Source organism: Anolis carolinensis, chromosome 2 (assembly GCF_035594765.1).
Source record: "Anolis carolinensis isolate JA03-04 chromosome 2, rAnoCar3.1.pri, whole genome shotgun sequence".
Classification (NCBI taxonomy): Eukaryota; Metazoa; Chordata; class Lepidosauria; order Squamata; family Dactyloidae; genus Anolis; species Anolis carolinensis.
The window spans coordinates 199726410-199745608 of NC_085842.1; the positions used below are offsets into that span (position 1 = coordinate 199726410).

General features: G+C 39.7%; 1 protein-coding gene and 1 long non-coding RNA gene across 13 annotated transcripts in view; one reads left to right on the forward strand and one right to left on the reverse strand.

Annotated features, from left to right (window-relative positions):
• The window catches only part of nrg1 (neuregulin 1), a 761412-nt gene that overhangs the window by 273914 nt on the left and 468299 nt on the right, over positions 1 to 19199 (forward strand). For all 12 annotated transcript variants that reach the window (XM_062971531.1, XM_062971528.1, XM_062971525.1 and 9 more), the window contains exon 2: positions 18525 to 18599. In XM_062971531.1, coding sequence (XP_062827601.1) covers positions 18525 to 18599 — 75 coding nt within the window. The remainder of the gene's footprint in view (positions 1 to 18524; positions 18600 to 19199) is intronic.
• LOC134296471 (uncharacterized) overlaps positions 1 to 19199 on the reverse strand; it is a 38355-nt gene that overhangs the window by 18416 nt on the left and 740 nt on the right. The gene's annotated exons all lie outside the window — the stretch shown is intronic.

The window sequence follows — 19199 nt, forward strand, 5'->3', positions numbered from 1 at the left end:
AAAAAAAAGACTGAATTTGCTGTTTAATGCAACCCACCACTTCCATATATACAGTGAGATCAGTAGCCCCCAGGCTACCCTTAACACTACATGTTGTATCAAGCAAAATATTGAATAAACTTTATTGGGCTCCTTAGGCTGGTCTGGCAAATCACAGTAAAAGTTTACAGTGTTGATAATAATGTAGAAGTGAAGGTATGATCAGGACTAAAGAGCTCTGTCCAGTCTGGTTGACTGTGCTGTGCTTAACTTTCTGGAGGTCATTCAAACATGTAATTTAATTGTGATTGTGATGAGACCGAACTAATTCATTTTTTTTCAATCCCCCAAATATCTCTATATTTTACTACAAAGCTGTTATCCAAAAATGAAATCCATCCATGTATACAAAGTTGATGAATGAGGCCAATTCCATACTCTTTCAAGTATTGTCAAATCTTGGTTTAAAAAAAAACCCGATGATGTAAAAAACCTCTTTATTCACAGAAAACATGGAAAAAGAAAACATTGAACAATACATGTGAGTTCATTCATGATGGAAAATCAAACCTTCCTGGGTGGTTCTACAAGCTCAGATGTTATCCCCCCCCCCCCTCCAACAGATACGTGATTTCATCGAAGATTTAGAACATGGTGTAGTGGTCTTTCTATTGAATTATGACTCTAGAAACTAGGATTCATATACCTGTTTACCTATGGAAACTCCATCAGTCACCTGGGGCATGTCATACTCTCTCAGCCACAGAGGAAGGCAAAGGCAAGCCCCGTCTGAACAAATTTTGCTAGGAAAACACCAAAATAGGTTTACCTTAGGATTACCATAAATTGGAAAGAACTTGAAAGTACTAAACAACAACAAACCACAGGTGTTGTCTTCTGATTTTGACATGATCACACCTTTTGCAATAGTTACTTAATTCTTTAAAATTCTGATTATGACCAATATGGGTTGACCCAGATTGTCTGAAGTTCATATCTCCTTACGTTAAGATCCCCAGGGAAGGTTTTTTTTATTCCACCATTTTCTTAATGGTGTTTAGGAACTACACATCAGAGTTTATTCTTAAGATGTTCTACATTGTAAAATTAATGTAGTTTGCTATGGAATCATGGGAGCTATAGTTTTACAAGGTCTTTAGCCTACTCTAACAAGGAGTGATGGTAATGGTTAAAACATTGAACTGCAACTCTCCAAATCAAATCAAAATCTTCATTGCGGTCATAGACCAGCATAAGTAAGGTACAGACTCAGAAGCATGTACATAAAATCTAAAAGGCTAAAAAAAGGTATGTTGAAGGCTAAAACACAAAACTCTTTAGAAAAGGGATTGGACAAAAAAGAGATGGAGAGATTGATGGATGAGTATGAGCATTCAAGGCACATTGATTTGATTTGGACTGCAACTCTGTCAACCAGGACTTGAATCTCTGTGTGTCATGGAAACCTACTAGATGACCGTGGTGAATCCATGCTTTCTCAGGACGTTCCAGGCAGCATCAAAACATTGGACAAAGAAGTGGATTTTTAAACTGTGGGACCTCAAAGGGAACCCAAACAAAAACCTGTCAGTCCTGCTGCAAAGTCCCCTGCGATCCTCACAGCTGTTTTTTTTGAAGGAGATTAAGATGGAAGGTGGGCAAGAGACATCTGGTGGAAGATTTTTTAAAAATCCCCCCAGAGATGATCATATGATATCCAGCGCATAACGGAGGACTTAAAAAAAACAAAACCCCTTGGATCTCTGGCTTTCCCCAGTTGTTAATTCAAGCTGTGTTTAACATTATGAAGCATAAAAGAATTTGAGAGAATTGTATTTGCTTTCTACTTGTGCTTCCTTGAGACACCTGTATCTCCGTTTGACAGCTGATCAACTATTTCGGGCTCTTAAGAAACACATGTGCTCTGTAAGTGTCCTTCCATGGGCGAAGAAAGGAAAGTATGTGTTTTCCATGACTGTTGGAATACACAGGCTGGAAAGATTTGTGTTTCTCAGGAAGAATCGGGTTTAAAAGGCACCTTTTAAACACGTGTTTTCCGGCCCTTAACCTAATTCCTCCTGTACTTTTCTACCCTCACCCCCCTTTTTAATCTGCTTCCTCTTCAGTTTAGAAAGGCCCTCAGTCTAAGGCAAAGGCTCTGAATAAATATTGCAAAGAAACCCTAGTGATAGGTTCACTTTAAGGTTGCCATGAATCAGAAATGACTTGGAGATGCACAGCAACAATCTTCATCGGAATGATCTCACAGGGTTATGCTTTTTAAAAAATATCTCTGAGCATTCTTTCAAAAATTGAGAGTGAACTTGAATAAATATGTTGGAATCAAAGCAATGAAAAATATTGTTATGCCTCAAAGGAAAGAAATTTTTTTGAATATCATACATAGTGTAGGAAAGAGGCAAAATGAGAACAATAATCCCTGCCCAACAAATGCTGCCCTCCAATGAAATTTTCCTTCAATCTCCAAATTACTAGCATTGCATTCACCAAGAACTTCCATTATCACTAAGAAATAGAATTTAGACTTCAAAAAATGATGCAAGTGGAATTACCAAGAGAATGTGGATACAGTAAGACTTTTCAGTATGATGATACTAGTAATTTGAGGACTGAAAGCGGGGGATCATCTCTGGGCAGAGTTCTTGTTTATGGAGTAAAGCTTTCATTTTATCCCCCATACTTCAATCCGCCATATGAGCCTACCTAGGGTTAAGTCCTATTAAACAAGGCCAGTCTTTTGAGTAAATATATGTCAGAGTATAGTCCAGTTTGTTCGTCTTTCATGTGCCTCTCAACTCCTTGTTATTTTTAGAGCTGTGTGTTATAGAATGCTGATTTGCTAAATAAAACACTCGACATCCCCATTTATGTGCCTGGCATACAGTAGCATAGAAGCTGTGAGATAATTAGCTGGCAATGAATGAGTAGGAGTTCCTCAGGACAGGAGCAGGTTGACCTAAAGAAATGGGGGGTCTTCCCCAACTGAAGCTTCTTCACTAATTGATCTCAAAAGGTCAGTCACAGCCTGCAGTTTTGCTTCAAAGGAGGGAGCAGGGAAATTGGTTTTTGACTGGATGCACAGAAGTCTACAAAACATTTATCTGAAACCCTGTGCTTTTCTGGCCTTGAGGCTGTGACTCCTCCTCTGCAGTTGGCATGGTAGAAATCATGGCATGGGCAGCTCTCACCAGCTTTTATTCAGTTCACTTCTCAGTCCTGCAATGCAAGGCTCCCTGTGTCTGTTGTTACTGTGTAGCCAACAGGCAGGATAGTTCTCAATTACAATCACACCGCTGTATACATGGATTCTACATTCATTGATTCCACCATCCACAGCTTGAAAATATCCCCACCCACCCCCCAAAAATCCCAAAAGCAAATTTTGATTTTGCCATTTTATACAAGGTACATGTTGCACCCCAGGTCAGTGTGAGCACTGAAAACCAGACAGAGACCAATAACATATGATATCTTTATTAAAACAATTATAAATCCAGGAATGAATAGGTGGAAAGGTTGAGCAGATAACAGTCCTTTATGAAAAGGTATGAATTAGTCCAAAGAGTTGAAGGGAAATGTCCAATGTTATTGTCCAAAGTCCAAAAACCGAAACACGCTCAAAACTGTTGGAAAGTTCTTGAGTGGGGAAAACAAGGAAGCAAGACTGAATAACAAAGTCCAAAGTCACTAGGAAGTCATTGATATCAAGGCAGGAACGTGATGAAGCTGAAGCAAAACTTGGTTCAGGAACAAGGCAAGGAAGTAGACTTAATCCGGGAGTCGCGGCTCGGCTTGGCCGCCAGGATCTGGAAACTTGGCTTGGAAGAAACAGGAGCTAGAGTCGGTGAACCTTTCTCAGGAAATAGTGTTGACACCGTGAAGTGTCCACGATGCAAAACACTTTTATGGAACTTAGATTTGAAGGAAATCTTCAAGGAAACAAGGAAAGCCAAACTCCCTAAAGGTTCCCAAGGGAAAACCTTCTATCCATTATCCCCTCGAGATGCCAAGCGGTTACTCCTGCGGAGTTCTTGTTTCTCAGATCTCTGGCGATGCAGAAACTCCCTTCTGTTGAAGGACACATTCTCTGGGGAACTAAAAACATCTGGTTCTGCCACGGGAGTAATATTTTCACTTTCTCTTCCAATTAAGGAATCATCCGAGCTATCAACAGCCGGCAGCTGTAACTGGAAAGAGCTCTGTGGACTAGGTAAAAAGTCAGAATAAGCTTCATCCTGGTCATAGTTCATTTCTGGATCAAGTTCAGAAGCCAAAGGTGGCTGGGGTATGACAGTACAGCATTTTCCTCTATCATTGTATATAATCAGACTGCAGCATCCATGGATTTTGCTTTCTCTAGGGATCTTGGAACCAAAACCCAGCACGTACCAAGGACCCCTATACTACAGTGATTACATTTAAAATAAAAATGACAGTGATTGTGTACAGAAGCAAATAAAAGTTAAGCTGCTTCCAGACAAGAAACACCATCTCTAGAAAGTCAATTTGTTCCTGTACACACTGACTTCATTGTGATAGCTAGATGAAAATTTCCTTGTTTTCATTTAACTTCAATGAACTTCTGGCACTACCAAACCTTTTTTATTCACACTCCCAAGGTGTATTTATTTCTCACCCTATACTTTACAAACGGAAAAGAATTGGTATTGCCTGTGATTTTTTATTTAATTTTTTGGAACTAAACAAGAAGGCTACCTCTAGTAAATATAGCTATTATTTCAAGGACACAGAGTCAACAGAGACTCAAGTGAAGAAGTAATACAAAATAATACTTATGCTAGCTTAGTGTATATTGCTAAAGCACATTTGTACAATAACCATAACTCCTGAATAATATTAAACACTCAGTGAAAATGGATGAAAATCCATTTCTGAAGTGTTGCATCATTCATACTGGATGCCTAGCATGAAACAGCACTGAAAAGTATCCTCAGGATTTCATGCATTGCAGGACTGAGCCTTGGTATTGAAACAGTTTACTCAGATATATTTTCTAAATCAGGCATGGGCAAACCTCGTCCCTCCAGGTGTTTTGGACTTCAACTCCCACAATTCCTAACAGCTGGTAGGAGTTGAAGTCCAAAACACCTGCAGAGCCGAAGTTTGCCCATCCCTGTTCTAAGTGCATCTTATTGAAAGTAACTTCTGCATTCTTAAAAATTCAGGATGACAATTAACCATTTCTTGGTTTTATATATGTATTGTATTAAAATATTTATAACCTACCGTATTGGGAGGAGTCCACAGTGCTGCAGTGGGTTAAATCACTGAGCTGCTGAACTTGCTGACCGAAAGGTCGGTAGTTTGAATCTGGGGAGCAGAGTGAGTTCCTGCTGGTAGCCCCAGCTTCTGCCAACCTAAAAAAAGGTAAAGGTTTCCCAGTCCAGTCATGTCTGACTCTGGGGGTTGGTGCTTATCTCCATTTCTAAGCCAAAGAGCCAGCGTTGTCCGTAGACACCTCCAAGGTCATGTGGCCAGCATGACTGCATGGAGCGCCGTTACCTTCCTGTCGGAGCGGTACCTATTGATCTACTCACATTGGCATGTTTTCGAACTGCTGTTTGGCAGGAGTTGGAGCTAACAGCAACCGCTCACGCCACTCCCGGCGTTTGAACCTGGGACCTTTTGGTCTCCAGCTCAGTGCTTTAATGCACTTCGCCACCAGGGCTCCTATTCTGCCAACCTAGCAGTTCGAAAACATGCCAATGTGAGTAGATCAATAGGTACTGCTTCAGCGGGAATGTAACAGTGCTCCATGCAGTCATGCCAGCCACGTGACCTAGGAGGTGTCTACGGACAACGCTGGCTCTTTGGCTTAGAAATGGAGATGAGCACCAACCCCCAGAGTCGGACATGACTAGTCTTAATGTCAGGGGAAAACCTATACCTTTACTTGGCTTATTGGGATTGAGTGTCCCTTCTCCAGAAATCTGAAATACTCCAAAAATGAACTATTTGGTTGCCAGCTGCCCACTTCTCCCTTTAGGGAAAAGGAGCCAGTCACACGTTCAGCACTGGCATGCATTGGGGTGGCTGCCTGTATACTACTGCAACCAAATGAAAAAGATTAACAGGAAGAGAGTTCTCCATTCCTTCGTGGCTACTTTGTTAAAAGGGTGGAATGTGTGCTGGCAGCCTGGATAGCATCTGGGATGTCCACGTTTTGCAGGGGACTTGTGTAAATAGTCTCCATTTTCCCCCCTTCTCTCCCCCTCCTTGGGTTTCTAACAGTGAAAGATCAGGGGCTCCTTAAGGGGGTGATCAGCAGGTAATGGATGTGTTACTAACACTTTTCCCCACATCCTTCATTCACTATGTACAGGCAGTCCCCAAGTTATGAACAAGATAGTTTCCATAGGTTTGTTCTTAAGTTCAATTTGTTTGTAAGTTGAAACAAGTACACTTTTTAAGTGCAACTCTAGCCATATATATGTGTGTACACTTTGGATAGCATAGGGAAGGGCTACATCCCTATGGAGTTTTGCCTCTGCTCAGATTTCACTTCACTTTCTGTCCCTGTGATAATTGGATTTTGAAAAAAATGGCTTGTTGTGGAAACAAGGATTGATGAGAAAGCTTCAGTGGAGATACCATTTCCCCATAATAACATCTCTTCCAGGAGTGTTTTACCTTCTGGGGGGTAGATTTTTCTCATTTCCTGTCGTCTCACCGCCCTTTGTAACTATGAGTCATTTGTAAGTAAGATTTTTGTAACTCGGGGACTACCTATATATGCAAATACTGGTATTCCAAATTCCCCACTTCCACGAAAAAAAGAAAAAACCAAAATATTCTAGTCTCAAGGATTTCAGATAAAGAAAACTCAATCTGTATTTGAGGGCATCTTAACATTTTTTAAAAAAAATAGAACAATTTGACTAATATGAAACAGTTTAAAACAATTTGTACTAAAATCCATAGCAGATGCACTTCATCACTGACGTAGTAATCACCCCCACATTTTATACCCTAAAGAACACTCCTGTGATAACTTTTTTGTGGCTTTCTATGTGGTGGGGCAACCACAGCAGACATAATTTGGATCAGGGCTGTGGTGCTCTGGTCCCAAGCTTTTCAGATAAGGGACACTCAACCTGTATTACAACTGTTTGAAGTAACACTTTTAACATACAGCAGAACCTTGCAGTGCAGCTTGTTAGACATGCTGTTTTGGCATGGTATTGAATTTTCTTTAATTATATTTGCATTCATTTTTATGTTGTTTCCATTTGAAAGAGCCTTTTCTCCAGAAGAAGGTTTTGGCCTCAAACACATCTGGATATGCTGTAAATCTTGTTAAACATTCTGGAATCCATTATTCTCTACTGTTTCAACTGATACTCTTGTTTGACTGCTTCTCAGTTTAGAAGAATCCACAAAGAGATACAGCAAAGAGATGCTCATGACAGTCCTTGGAAATTCCGCTTTTTCAATGACAAGTTCCAACCCCCCCCCCCATCTATTTGTCCTAGGAAAGTCTGAGATCTGTAGTTTTAAATAGTATATTTTTTCAATTTCTGATTAATTGGAGGTTGTTTACATCTGATTGTCTGGGCTCTCCATGTGAGGCTGGATCTACACTGCCATATAATATGGAAGCTGCTGAGTACCTTCGGGGAGAGAGGGCAGCTTAGAAATAAAGCTGTTGTTGTTGTTGTTGTTGTTGTTGTTATATAATCCAGATTATCAAAGAAGAGAATCCACTTTATTTGCTTTGAACTGAATTATATGAGTCTACACTGCTAAATAATATAGTTCAAAGCAGATGATCTGGATTGTATATGGCAGTGTATGTTCAGCCTGAGCTAAGGGTTCCAGCATTACATTTTAAACTGGTTATATTTCAAGGAACACTGTTTTAGACTCCGTCTACACTGCCAGATAATCCAGGTTATCAAAGCAGAAAATCCACATTATCTGACTTGAACTGGATTATCTTAGGACACTTCCAGACATGGTCTAAATCCACGTTGAAGCGAGTTTAAAAAACTCGCTTCGGCATGAGTTTAAATCTAAAGCCTCCCTTGCCCTATGGGGTGTTTACTGGGGTAACTGCTGGGATGGCTCCCAGCCGCCCCGCCCCCCCCCCCCCCCAATAGCCGTAAAACATTTTTAGGGCTATTGGGCTACTGATGGGTAGAAATGGTGCGCCAGGTGACCGGGGAGGCGGGGGGAGGAGGCGGAGGAGGAGGAAAATTGCTCTCCCCCCCCCCCCCCATCTCCTGGTGCATCATTTCTTTGTGCCAGGATGACTCCAGGACCACTGTAACGGTGGCCCTGTAAGTTTTATAATATTTTTAGGGCTTTTTTTATAGTTTTGGATGGAGGGAGTGAGCACCATCTTGCACCTTTGGGCTCCAGGAGCCCAAAAGGTGCGAGATGACAATGTCCCCACAGACCCAATACCCCGTTAGGCCTTTCAGGAATGTCCAGATCTAATGCGGTATCTAATTGATTCTGGACAAAGCAGGGTTTACCTGCTTTGTCCCAAATTTATTCGCTTTTACCTGAGGTGTCATTTGGATGCCTCAGGAAAAAGCCCGACAGACCCTGCATTTTTGGGCCTGTCTGGAAGAGCCCTGAGTCTACACTGCCATATAATCCAGTTCAAAGCATATAATGTGGATTTTATAAAACTATGTAGAAGGTGTGTTAGATTCAGCCTTTAGCTAAACTGTTTCAGCCATGATTTCAACTGATTTCCATAGAAGCATCTGAAATGTACCCATAGACAGAAATAGAACGAACAGCTTCAGTTTACTCCATGTAAAAGTTACAGGAAAGAGAAACTGCCAAGTTTGATTTTCTTATACCTGATATAAGAACCACCTGATATATTTGGGGAAAATCTTCGAATATCTGTTTGATTGCTTTCCCTAAGATGTAGAAATTCTTCTACAAGTAGATTGCATAGCCAGTAGGTTTAGCTTCTCTTTTGGTGACTGCAAAGCGATCTGGATTTTGTAAATGGAAGTTTCTACGTCAACCTGGAATGATTTATTTGCTAGCTTTACGAAGGCTGAATTACCCTAATCCATCAGCATTTAAACTCTGTACTCCAGGTGTCATTGAAAATACTATTTAGGAGTTTCATGGCTAGGCCATAGGCCTGTTATTTTTCTTTTAAATGGAGCACATTAGCTTCAGATTTTCATGTGAAGCAACAAAAATGATTTTAGTTCTCGTTAACTTTATATGTGTACATAGAGATTTATATGTACACATATGCCTTTAATATATTTAACTACAACATTTGTCCTTATGTTAAAGAATAAATGCCTATATATTTGAAAATCAGGTTCCAATGCCTTTCCTCCTATAGAATGAAAACCCAAAAGCTAGTTTATTTATATTCAGTTTATAGCAATAAGGTCTTTAGGGTTCAGATTTCAATAATTACTGTATCATATTTTACTTGCTTGTTGTCATTAAGTATCTTCAGGTTGACTTTGACGTATAGCAATTCCATAATCAGAAATGTCCAAGTCATCCTATTTTCAACAGTCCACTCTGGTCCTGCAGATTCAGGGCTGTGGCTTCCTTGATTGAGTCCATCTGTAATACAGTCTTTCTCTTTACCTTTTGCCTTCTACTTTACCAAATTTTGTTGTCTTTTCTAGTGAGTGAGTCATGTGTTCTCTTGATGTATCTAAATTATACAAATCTCCGTTTTAGTCATCTAAGCTTCTAGAAAAAGTCCAGGGTATTCACAAAACTTCTTCTGCACCAAATTTCAATTAAGTTTATTTTCTTCCTGTCACAACTGTCCAGCTCTCAAAATTACATCCAGTTTTCCTTGTTAATGTGTTCAGCATTCACTGATTTTATTATTCTGTTCCTCTGAAGCCTGCTGGTGCATAGGCTTGGGGGCCAGTTGGCAAACTCATCTCTGTTTCCCCACTCTCTCCCACCCTCTGATTTTAGGGAAATATGGAAACAACACTCTCACTCGCCAACTATTTCCCAAAAGCCTGCAAGTAAATAGGCTTTGGGGTGCTTAACAAGTCCTTTATTGCTTCCATGCTTCTTCAGAGTTGTGGGGAAGCAATTGAGGACTTACCAACTTCCCCCTGAAGCCTACTAGTGCTTTGACATTGTATGGGCATGTGTGGCCCAATTTTCATCTGTGAAATGTTAGAAGATTTATTGTAGTTGCAAATCTTTCATCCATTGCACATAATAATATAATAACGTTATTCTTGTATCCCGCCCCATCTCCCCCAGTGGACTCGGGGTAGCTCACATGGGGATCAGGCCTAACAATATCCGAATACAACAATAAAAAGCAATTCCAACACAACAATTAAAACATCACAATATAAAACACAACACACACACCCTCCCTCCTAAAAACAACCCAAATAACTCCCCATATGAGTTGACTGATCCATACATATGCTCCTTTAATACCCTCTCATTGAGAAGTAACACCTATGTAATTAATGTTCCAGTTGAAATTAATGAAACTATTTGATGTTGACAGTACTATAGCTAATACTGGTTAGTGTTCGATATAGGAACGATGTGCCAGAAACTCTTTGGAATGAAGACTAGAGACCTAGTGCCACTCTCATCAGCATACAATTAAGAAAACCTTTCTTCTCTGCATATGTGTGTCCCTACCATCTCTGACAGTCAATACATCATCATAATAGGTTCCCATTTATTTCCAAGGAACTGATTGTATTATTATCCTGAGTTGACAGCAATTCAATGATAAGTCTTTGAGCTGAACCTAAGAATGTACTACATAATGGAAAGGTACGTTTTAAAAAATCACCCTTGCTTGCACATACACATTCAGGATAAACCTAAGTTTAGATTTTAGGTTTCATCTTCCAAAATATCAAGCCCATAGCAAATGTATAATTGTTCTGATTAGCAAGGCTTGTATTATTGTTTTCTCTCGATGCGTAATTTTAAAATGCTACTTGAATTATAAGCAAACTCACATTTTCAAAGTAGTCTTATGGCTGGGACTCTGAAAATTATAGGGACTGATTCTGTTCTGCTGCTGAATAGACAATGTGTGAAATATATATAGTGAAGTATTTTTCACATCCATTGATGTGAAAAAAAACATTTAAGCATGTTTGAGGAACCTTTCCATGAAAGCAATGAAACTTTAGAGTAATGGACTTTGACTACATACAGCCCAATGTTTCTCCTTGCTTACTATCTTCATAGGTTATCCTTTTCCATTTGAAAATGAAAGCATGATCAAGTCATAGCACTCACAAAAGCAGAGCTTGGAAAAGTTACTTTTTGTATTCTGTGATGGTACATATTTTGTTATATAGCTTATGTCACTGTTGTGTTGTTGTTGCGTGCCTTTACGTTGTTTCTTATTTATGGTGGTATGAAGTGAATATGTCACAGGATTTTCTTGGCAAGATTTGTTCAAAGGATGTTGGCCATTCCTTTTCCACAATCAAACTACTACACGACACTGTCTTTCGCCCAGTAATGGTATTTAATAAGTAAGGTCAGGGCTGTGTACAAGAGGTGATCAGCAAGCATGGAATTTTTAGCACAGAGTGTGCATTTGCAGAGAGAGAATTTAACTGAGATATTAAAGGTGAAGGTGTTATTTGACACAGGGTTTGAGGGGAAAGGATGGGAATTGCAAGATGACAGAAAAGGTGAATGGGGAGCAGATTTATATTTATTTGCTAGGATTTTCATCTATAGTATAATACTGATGTTCGCATTTGTAACCAAATGTTAACATGCTAGATAAGGAAAGTAGCGATATAAGGCAAGGTTGCCAAACACAGCAATTTCCAATACATACACACACACACACACACACACACACAAGAGTAATGAAATTTCGACCTAGGACAAAACAACAAAACTACACATCCCAGAAACACTAAACTTGGCAGCACAACCCCTCATCCATGCCTCTATGTTCATACAACAAAAAGCTCCAGCTACTCCAGAAAACGGCCAGGCTTTGAGACTGCAAGGCTATTCACTGCTATTCCACCTGGCCAACGAAGGATTCCCATAAGCCACAGTAACGCGTGGCCGGGCAAAGCTTGTGTGTGTGTGTGTGTGTGTGTGTGTGTGTGTGTATGTGTATGTATGTATGTATGTGTGTGTGTGTGTGTGTGTGTGTGTATATATATATATATATATATATATATATATATATATATATATATATATATATCGAGAAAGAGGGAGGGAGTAACCTGTTGAAGGTCACTTGGGGATTGACGGGGAGCAGTGCCAACATCCACATGCTGCTGCTTACTACATGCTCCTGCAGCCACTAGCAACATCTTTTGACATTGTGATTGCTTTCCTATGATTTGATCCCACTATATTGCACTGGGTGTAGATTTGAAATATAGATTTAAAATCTACACTGTAGATTTAATGTAGTACACCACTTTAACTGTCATTGTTGTGGTTAACTAGGACCACAGTTAAAGAGGATCCATGCCTTGTGAGCCGTATGCTAAAAACCAGATAGACTAGGACAAAGAAACCAACTTCAAGACAAGCCACAGAAGTTTATTTCAATGTGGCCAAAAGGAATGCAAGTATAGCAATTTTGCTTCAAAATGTACAAACATAAACATACAGAGAAATACAAGCTGTCTTATACAGTTCTGATAGTTATTCAGGCTTCCTTCCCCCTCCCCTGATTGGCCAGAAAATAGGCCACCTAGGATTCATGCCAGATTGTCTGGCAGTGGGAAATGGTGGGAAATCATCTATCTCTAAATACACATGAACCATGGATGTGGTTAATTGCCTTGGCTTGGAAAAGGCCCAGGGGGGTTGCCCACCCTTCCTGTCCAGGAAATCTCTCAGCAGAGAGGTGAATGTTTCTGGGCTTATCTGGTTATATTTTGGTAAAGAAGTTTATATATTTTATATATATGAAATAGAAACAGTATAAAAATAGATAAAAGCTATATAGAAAGTCAAGAACAACATATACAATTTATTAAAGGGTTAGATGATAACTGATAACTGTTGCTGGTTTGGTTTTGATCTTTTGATGCTTTGAGTCTGCACAAGTCTAGAAAGGATCTTTTTATAAAGGGAAAAATCATATTTATTTCTGAGCCCTAGGGGAACTATAAATCTTGGGGAGGAGGGGGGTTACAATGGCTCAATAACATATTGGCTCAATGTTATAGAAACATGGGAGGTGTAGTTTTACAAGGGCATTAGCTTTTTCTGCCTTGCCAAACCGCAACATCCAGGTTTACTAGTATTAAGTCATGGCAGGTAAAGTGTTGCCAAACTGCAATGAAATCTATGGCGCAGATGCAGTCATCATGTAATTATCAGAATCAGCTACAGAGATTTTTCTCACTTGACTGCAAGAGCACAAATGGAAATCAGATGGAAACTCAGATTGGTCCCACCCATATGGTCTTAATTTGGACAGCTCATCTGTAACTGTAGGGTGTACCATGGGAAGACATTTCCTACATCTCGTGAAAGCATCTAAAGCAGTGGTTCTCTGGCTGTGGGTCTGCAGGTGTTTTGGCCTGCAACTCCCAGAAATCCCAGCCAGTTTACTGTTTACAGTTTACTGTGCCCCTGGTGGCACAGTGTGTTAAAGCGCTGAGCTGCTGAACTTGCGGACCAAAAGGTGCCAGGTTCAAATTCTGGGAGCGGAATGAGCGCCCACTGTTAGCCCCAGCTCCTGCCAACCTAGCAGTTCGAAAACATGCCAATGTGAGTAGATCAATAGGTACCACTCTGGCGGGAAGGTAACAGCGCTCCATGCAGTCCTCCCGGCCACATGACCTTGGAGGTGTCTATGGACAACTCCGGCTCTTCAGCTTAGAAATGGAGATGAGCACCAACCCCCAGAGTCGGTCACGACTGGACTAAACATCAGGGGAAAACCTTTACCTTTACCTTATGAAAGCATCTAAAGCAGTGGTTCTCAGGCTGTGGGTCCACAGGTGTTTTGGCCTGCAACTCCCAGAAATCCCAGCCAGTTTACCAGATGTTAAGATTTCTGGGAGTTGAAGGCCAAAACATCTGGATATCTACAGGTTGAGGACCACTGATCTTAAGGGAGCCTCTTACGTCACACCAGCAAGTAATCAGTAAGTAAGGAGGACTTTGCCATGCATCAGGTGAAAAATGTTTTTTGTATGGCTTGGGTAGTAAAGAAATGCACCACTACACTTTAAAATTACTCTTTTGGAAAACCTCTAGAATATTGGTGTGCACAGAAGATTACTGTGACTGTCTTATTGAGGCTACACATGCCAGCTTAACGGAAATAGCCTGTCATCTAGAATCGAATATATTTGCAAGACAAAAGCAGACTTTGATATACTTTTTCCTGGTTAAAAGCAGACTTGTTTCACAAAGTACAGTGCTGTTGATGCATTTTGCTGCTATCATGCTTGAACACAACGCTTTGAGGTGAATGTGCACATTCTGAGCTGCATTCAACATTAGACAAGCAGGCTTTCATCCAGTGGTTATGTGTTCCTATAAATCTAAGCTCAGGTCTAGTTGCCTTGATTTAGTGAAAGAGATAGAGAAAGAAAAGAAAGAAAATATAGAGTTTTTAGTAAAAGTGCAGACAGGGTCAGCCAAGGGGGTAAAAAGGCCAAGGCTAGGTTTTTTTTTTAAAAAAAAATCATCGATTAGCAACTAAAGGAACAACTAAATTTCAGAATTATCAATGGTATGAATATGTGCAATCCTTCTTTGACTGTTTATTTTTCATATTACTGAAAAAGCCTAAATGCACTCAAGGAACATAATTACATAATATCACCCCTTTCATGTTTCAAAAGAATTTGAGTTTTAAACAGGTTAGGCTCACCCAATGTACATCACTATCACTTTGCTTCCCCAGTAAATATTCATGTTGTTTGCAAAAAAGCATATGGCTGATCCAGATAAAGAAGCTTGATCTTCTGAATACTCATCAGTCATTGTGTGCCAAATCTCTCTCAAAAAGGGAAATAACTATTTCCAAATAACATTAAATAGAATTTGCTAAGATAGCATAGAAATGGGAAGAGGGGGCAGTGGGATTGAGGGGTTAGCGTATATAGCATCTCCACGAACAGACTCTCTATGGCTTCATTTGGCACATAAGATGGGTTCGTGTGAATCCCCTAATATGTTCAAGAGAGACAGAATGAAAATTTTTAAACACTGCATTTGTAATTTTAAAAATTCATTACCATAATATGTGGTGGCATAAAATACTCACATAAAATCTGCAAAGAGATTACATATACCTCTGGAGGCCAAGTGTATCAATTGTTTAATAAGTAACATGAAATTCCTTTCATTAAAAGACTGGCCTTTCCTTTAACCTAACCTAACCTTATTCACAAATTAATACCTATTCATAAGTTAATTTTCACTGACCCATGATCAACTCTGATCTGGCATACCTCTTCATGGTTTAAATGAGGAGTTCTCAAACTTTTTCAGCCACAGAGCCCTTTTTGAAGCAAAAGTTTCTTGTGGAGCCCCAAGAAATGTTATTGTTATATTATATTATGTATATATATCAGGCACGGACAAACTTTTTGACACATTGCATTTTAAAAATTGACAGACGGGCCGGGACAGTTGCAGATGAATGGAGAGTGTTTGTGTGAACTAATTGAAAAAACATGAACAAATTCCTTCGCACTTCACATATTTCATTTGTAGTTCAAACAGGAAGGAAGAACGGACGGACGGAAGGACAGAAGGATACAATATTTTAAATGAAGAACAATTTTAACCAATGTAAACTTAACAGTATTTCAGTGGAATACCCCAGGGGCCATTCAGTCCAACCCCCTTCTGCCATGCAGGAAAAACACAATCAAAGCACACCCAACAGATGGCCACCCAGCCCTTGTAATAACAATATTAGTAATAGAAACAACCCCAGGGGCCATCCAGTCCCATCCCCTTCTGCCATGCAGTAAAAACACAATCAATCCCCCCTAGCAGTGGGAGGGAAACAGGGTTTTGGAAGCAAAGAAGGTGAGAGAGAAAGGTTCTGGGGAGTGAGGATGGTGAGGGGAAAATGCTTTTGGGTGAGGGAGGGTGAAAAAGGCTTTTAACAGCAAGGGAGGCGGGGGAGAGCAGAAAAGAGAAGGGGAAGGCGCGGAGCCCCTCAGTATGCTTCACAAAGCCCCAAGGGCTCTACGGAGCACTCTTTAAGAACTGCTGGTTTAAATGTTCTTACCCATTGGGCATTACCTCCAGACCCTGGTGGGTTTGAAGATGATAGGAAAATGCAATAGATAGATAGATAGATAGATAGATAGATAGGGAAGGAAAAATGGGAGGGGAGGGAATAGCTAGACATGAATTCAAGCACGCCCATAGCCAAGTAACATCTATTCAGAAGTAAACTCTGATGAATGTAATGTGATTTACATTCAGCTAAGTGTATTTAGGATTGCTCTTAAATGCCGTTTTATTCTGGAAGTGTCTTACATAAATGCTTATTGTAAATATATTGTGAGAACTAATTGTCTTTGTTATTGGTTTTAGTTGGTAATGATGGTAGTAACTCTGTAATTTGTTCCACAGAGAACATGACCGATGAGCAATAAAAGTTAATATGTTGGTGGTGGGGGTATGGGTCTTATGTATATATCCCCTACTTGCTAATTGGCCTTGTAAATCAAAGGATCAAATACATAGACTTAGATATTACATTTGCTAAGTGACTTCTTTACAGAAAAATGTACACTTGTTGGCAGTAGAACTTGACACATGACATAGTATATTTACTCACCTCTAATTAGCAAATGGTACTGATGCAGCTTATAGGTGAAGAAACTAACCTGATTTACATGGTGAGTTCTACTAAAAAAAAGATATACCAGGAGAGAAGAATGCAGTATGCAATGTATAAATGTATTGCATTTGACAGATACATCAAATGAAATGACACGATAGAAGTTATGGTTATTTTATGTTTAGACTATTTTACATCAGCCTTCCCTGATCTGTTTCCTTTCAAATGTTTTGGTTTACATTCACACTGGAGCAAATGGAATTTGAAATCCAAAACAACTGCAGAGTACCATGTTGGAGAAGATTTCAGATACCATTTGGTAGCTCACGAGTAAGATCATTGGTCAGATCATGGACTGCTCAAATACCCAGGGTTTAAAATTGCATTTTACCTGCAATCCCAAACCACCTAAGAATGAAACTCTTACTACTTGAAACATGGAGCATAGTGTTTAAAATAGTTACCGCTAGATGCCTCTCCTAGAGCACAAACAGCCCCTAGCCTGAGCCATTTGTAAGATGGAAACCCCACAATATAAGGCCTAATGAGATATTCTCCATTTGCAGGATTATTTTTTAAATTTGTTTCTGTTCCAAAATGGCTAGTAAAACTGGATAACTTCTTAACTCTTTCACTGATTGAACGTTTTGTGTCATTACAGTATGCTGTTATCATAAAATATACTGCTTTGAAATTGAGTCTATCATTTTGAAACACCATATATTGAATGATTTTGATTGTAAACAATTCTCGCTAAGCTCTGGTTGCAGAGGATGACAATGATTTCTAACAGTTATTCTTGTATAAATAAATTTATATGAAGTTGATTTTCACTAACAACTCGCTCTACTTAATGAAACATACTCCCAGTCAAATTGCCATTCTGTAATTCAAATAGAATTTATACTAGCAAAATGTGGCAGAACTCAGTCTATCATTCATCAGATAGGATGAATAGAATAGCTTTATTTGTCATTGTGCTTTTACACAATTAAATTACATGCTTTCCCTTGCACTCACCACAAAATAATACTTCCATCCCTCCACATCCCCACCACATAGCCCCCAATGCCACATCAATGTGAAACCATAGAGTTCAACATAGCCACAGCTCTGGAATAAAAACTATCCTTCAGTCTGTTTGTCCTTGACTTTGTCACCCTGTACTGTTGCTAGATGGCAATAATTCAAAAAAGGAATATGCTGGGTGAGATGGATCCCCAAGAATGCTCTGAGCTTTCTTAAGACAGCAGGAATTAAAAAGTTATTCTACCAAGGGGAAGAGGGCATCCAATGATTCCCTGTGCAAAAGTGGTGACCCTTTACAATACCTTCCTATCTGCACAGATACAGTAGGTTAGGACACTCTCTATAGCACAACTGTAGAAAATCACCAGCAGTTTTTCATTCAGAAAAGGATTATCTCGGGCAACAGATAACCAATTCTCTGTTTCTGTTGACAGAGAATGGGTATCATTTTGAATCCAAATTCAGGATGTTCTACTTCAGGCCACTGAAATGCCATTAATATAGCAAGTTGAAATGCAATGTCTTATATTTAGAGGATAGTGACAGTAGTGGTTTGTGAATGAGTTGCCAAAATGTAGGACAAATGATTGAAAACTGTTGAAGAGACTTGTTTTGCATCCTAGTACATATATCTAAATATCCCTTTCCATTCTCTTTCTCTTTCTCTCTCATTCTTTTCCTCTCCCTTCTTCCCCTCTCTTTTCCCACTTACTGTCAGGAAGGGCCACTTCCGAAGGGCCAAGTCAACAAAGCCTGGTATCAACAGAGACGAATGGCGGTAGCAGCTACAACAGTGAGTAGATTTGGTTGAGTTGGGAGAGGGGGGTGGAACCAAAAAATAACTGTGTAAAGAGGTGGCACTGCATTCCTTAGATACTTTGGGATAGCCTTTGCTGAAAAGTTGCGGGGATATAGTTTCCATTGCATTAGACGTATTAGTAACATTCCCGGTACTCCTCAAAAGGCAGCCAGCAGGATGGGGGCTGTATATTCTACCCACAGCTTTCTGTTCCAGCCACTTCTTCTTATGAACCCATCTGTTTGTTCCATTGTTGTTTATGAAGCCATTTCAGTGGCATAAGCTGGTGCAGGGAAATAGCGGCATGGAGCCAGCTGTACAGTTAGTGGATCATCAGCTAAATGATCCCCTTCATTGGCATGTGCTGATGGGTCTCTGCCAATCCCAGTTTGGTGCTGAACAGGAACATTGATTTATGATGCAGCATATGCTTCTCTGCTCTATTTTTAGAATGAGCAGAGAGATCCTGCTTCCAGCACAGCATGATCATCTTTAAGAAATTCTTCCTCCAAATGGTCTTATCCATCAGGAGAAATGAATCCTAATAATAATTTGGCCCTGCTTTCCACAAGAAAAGATTTCAAACAATACTAG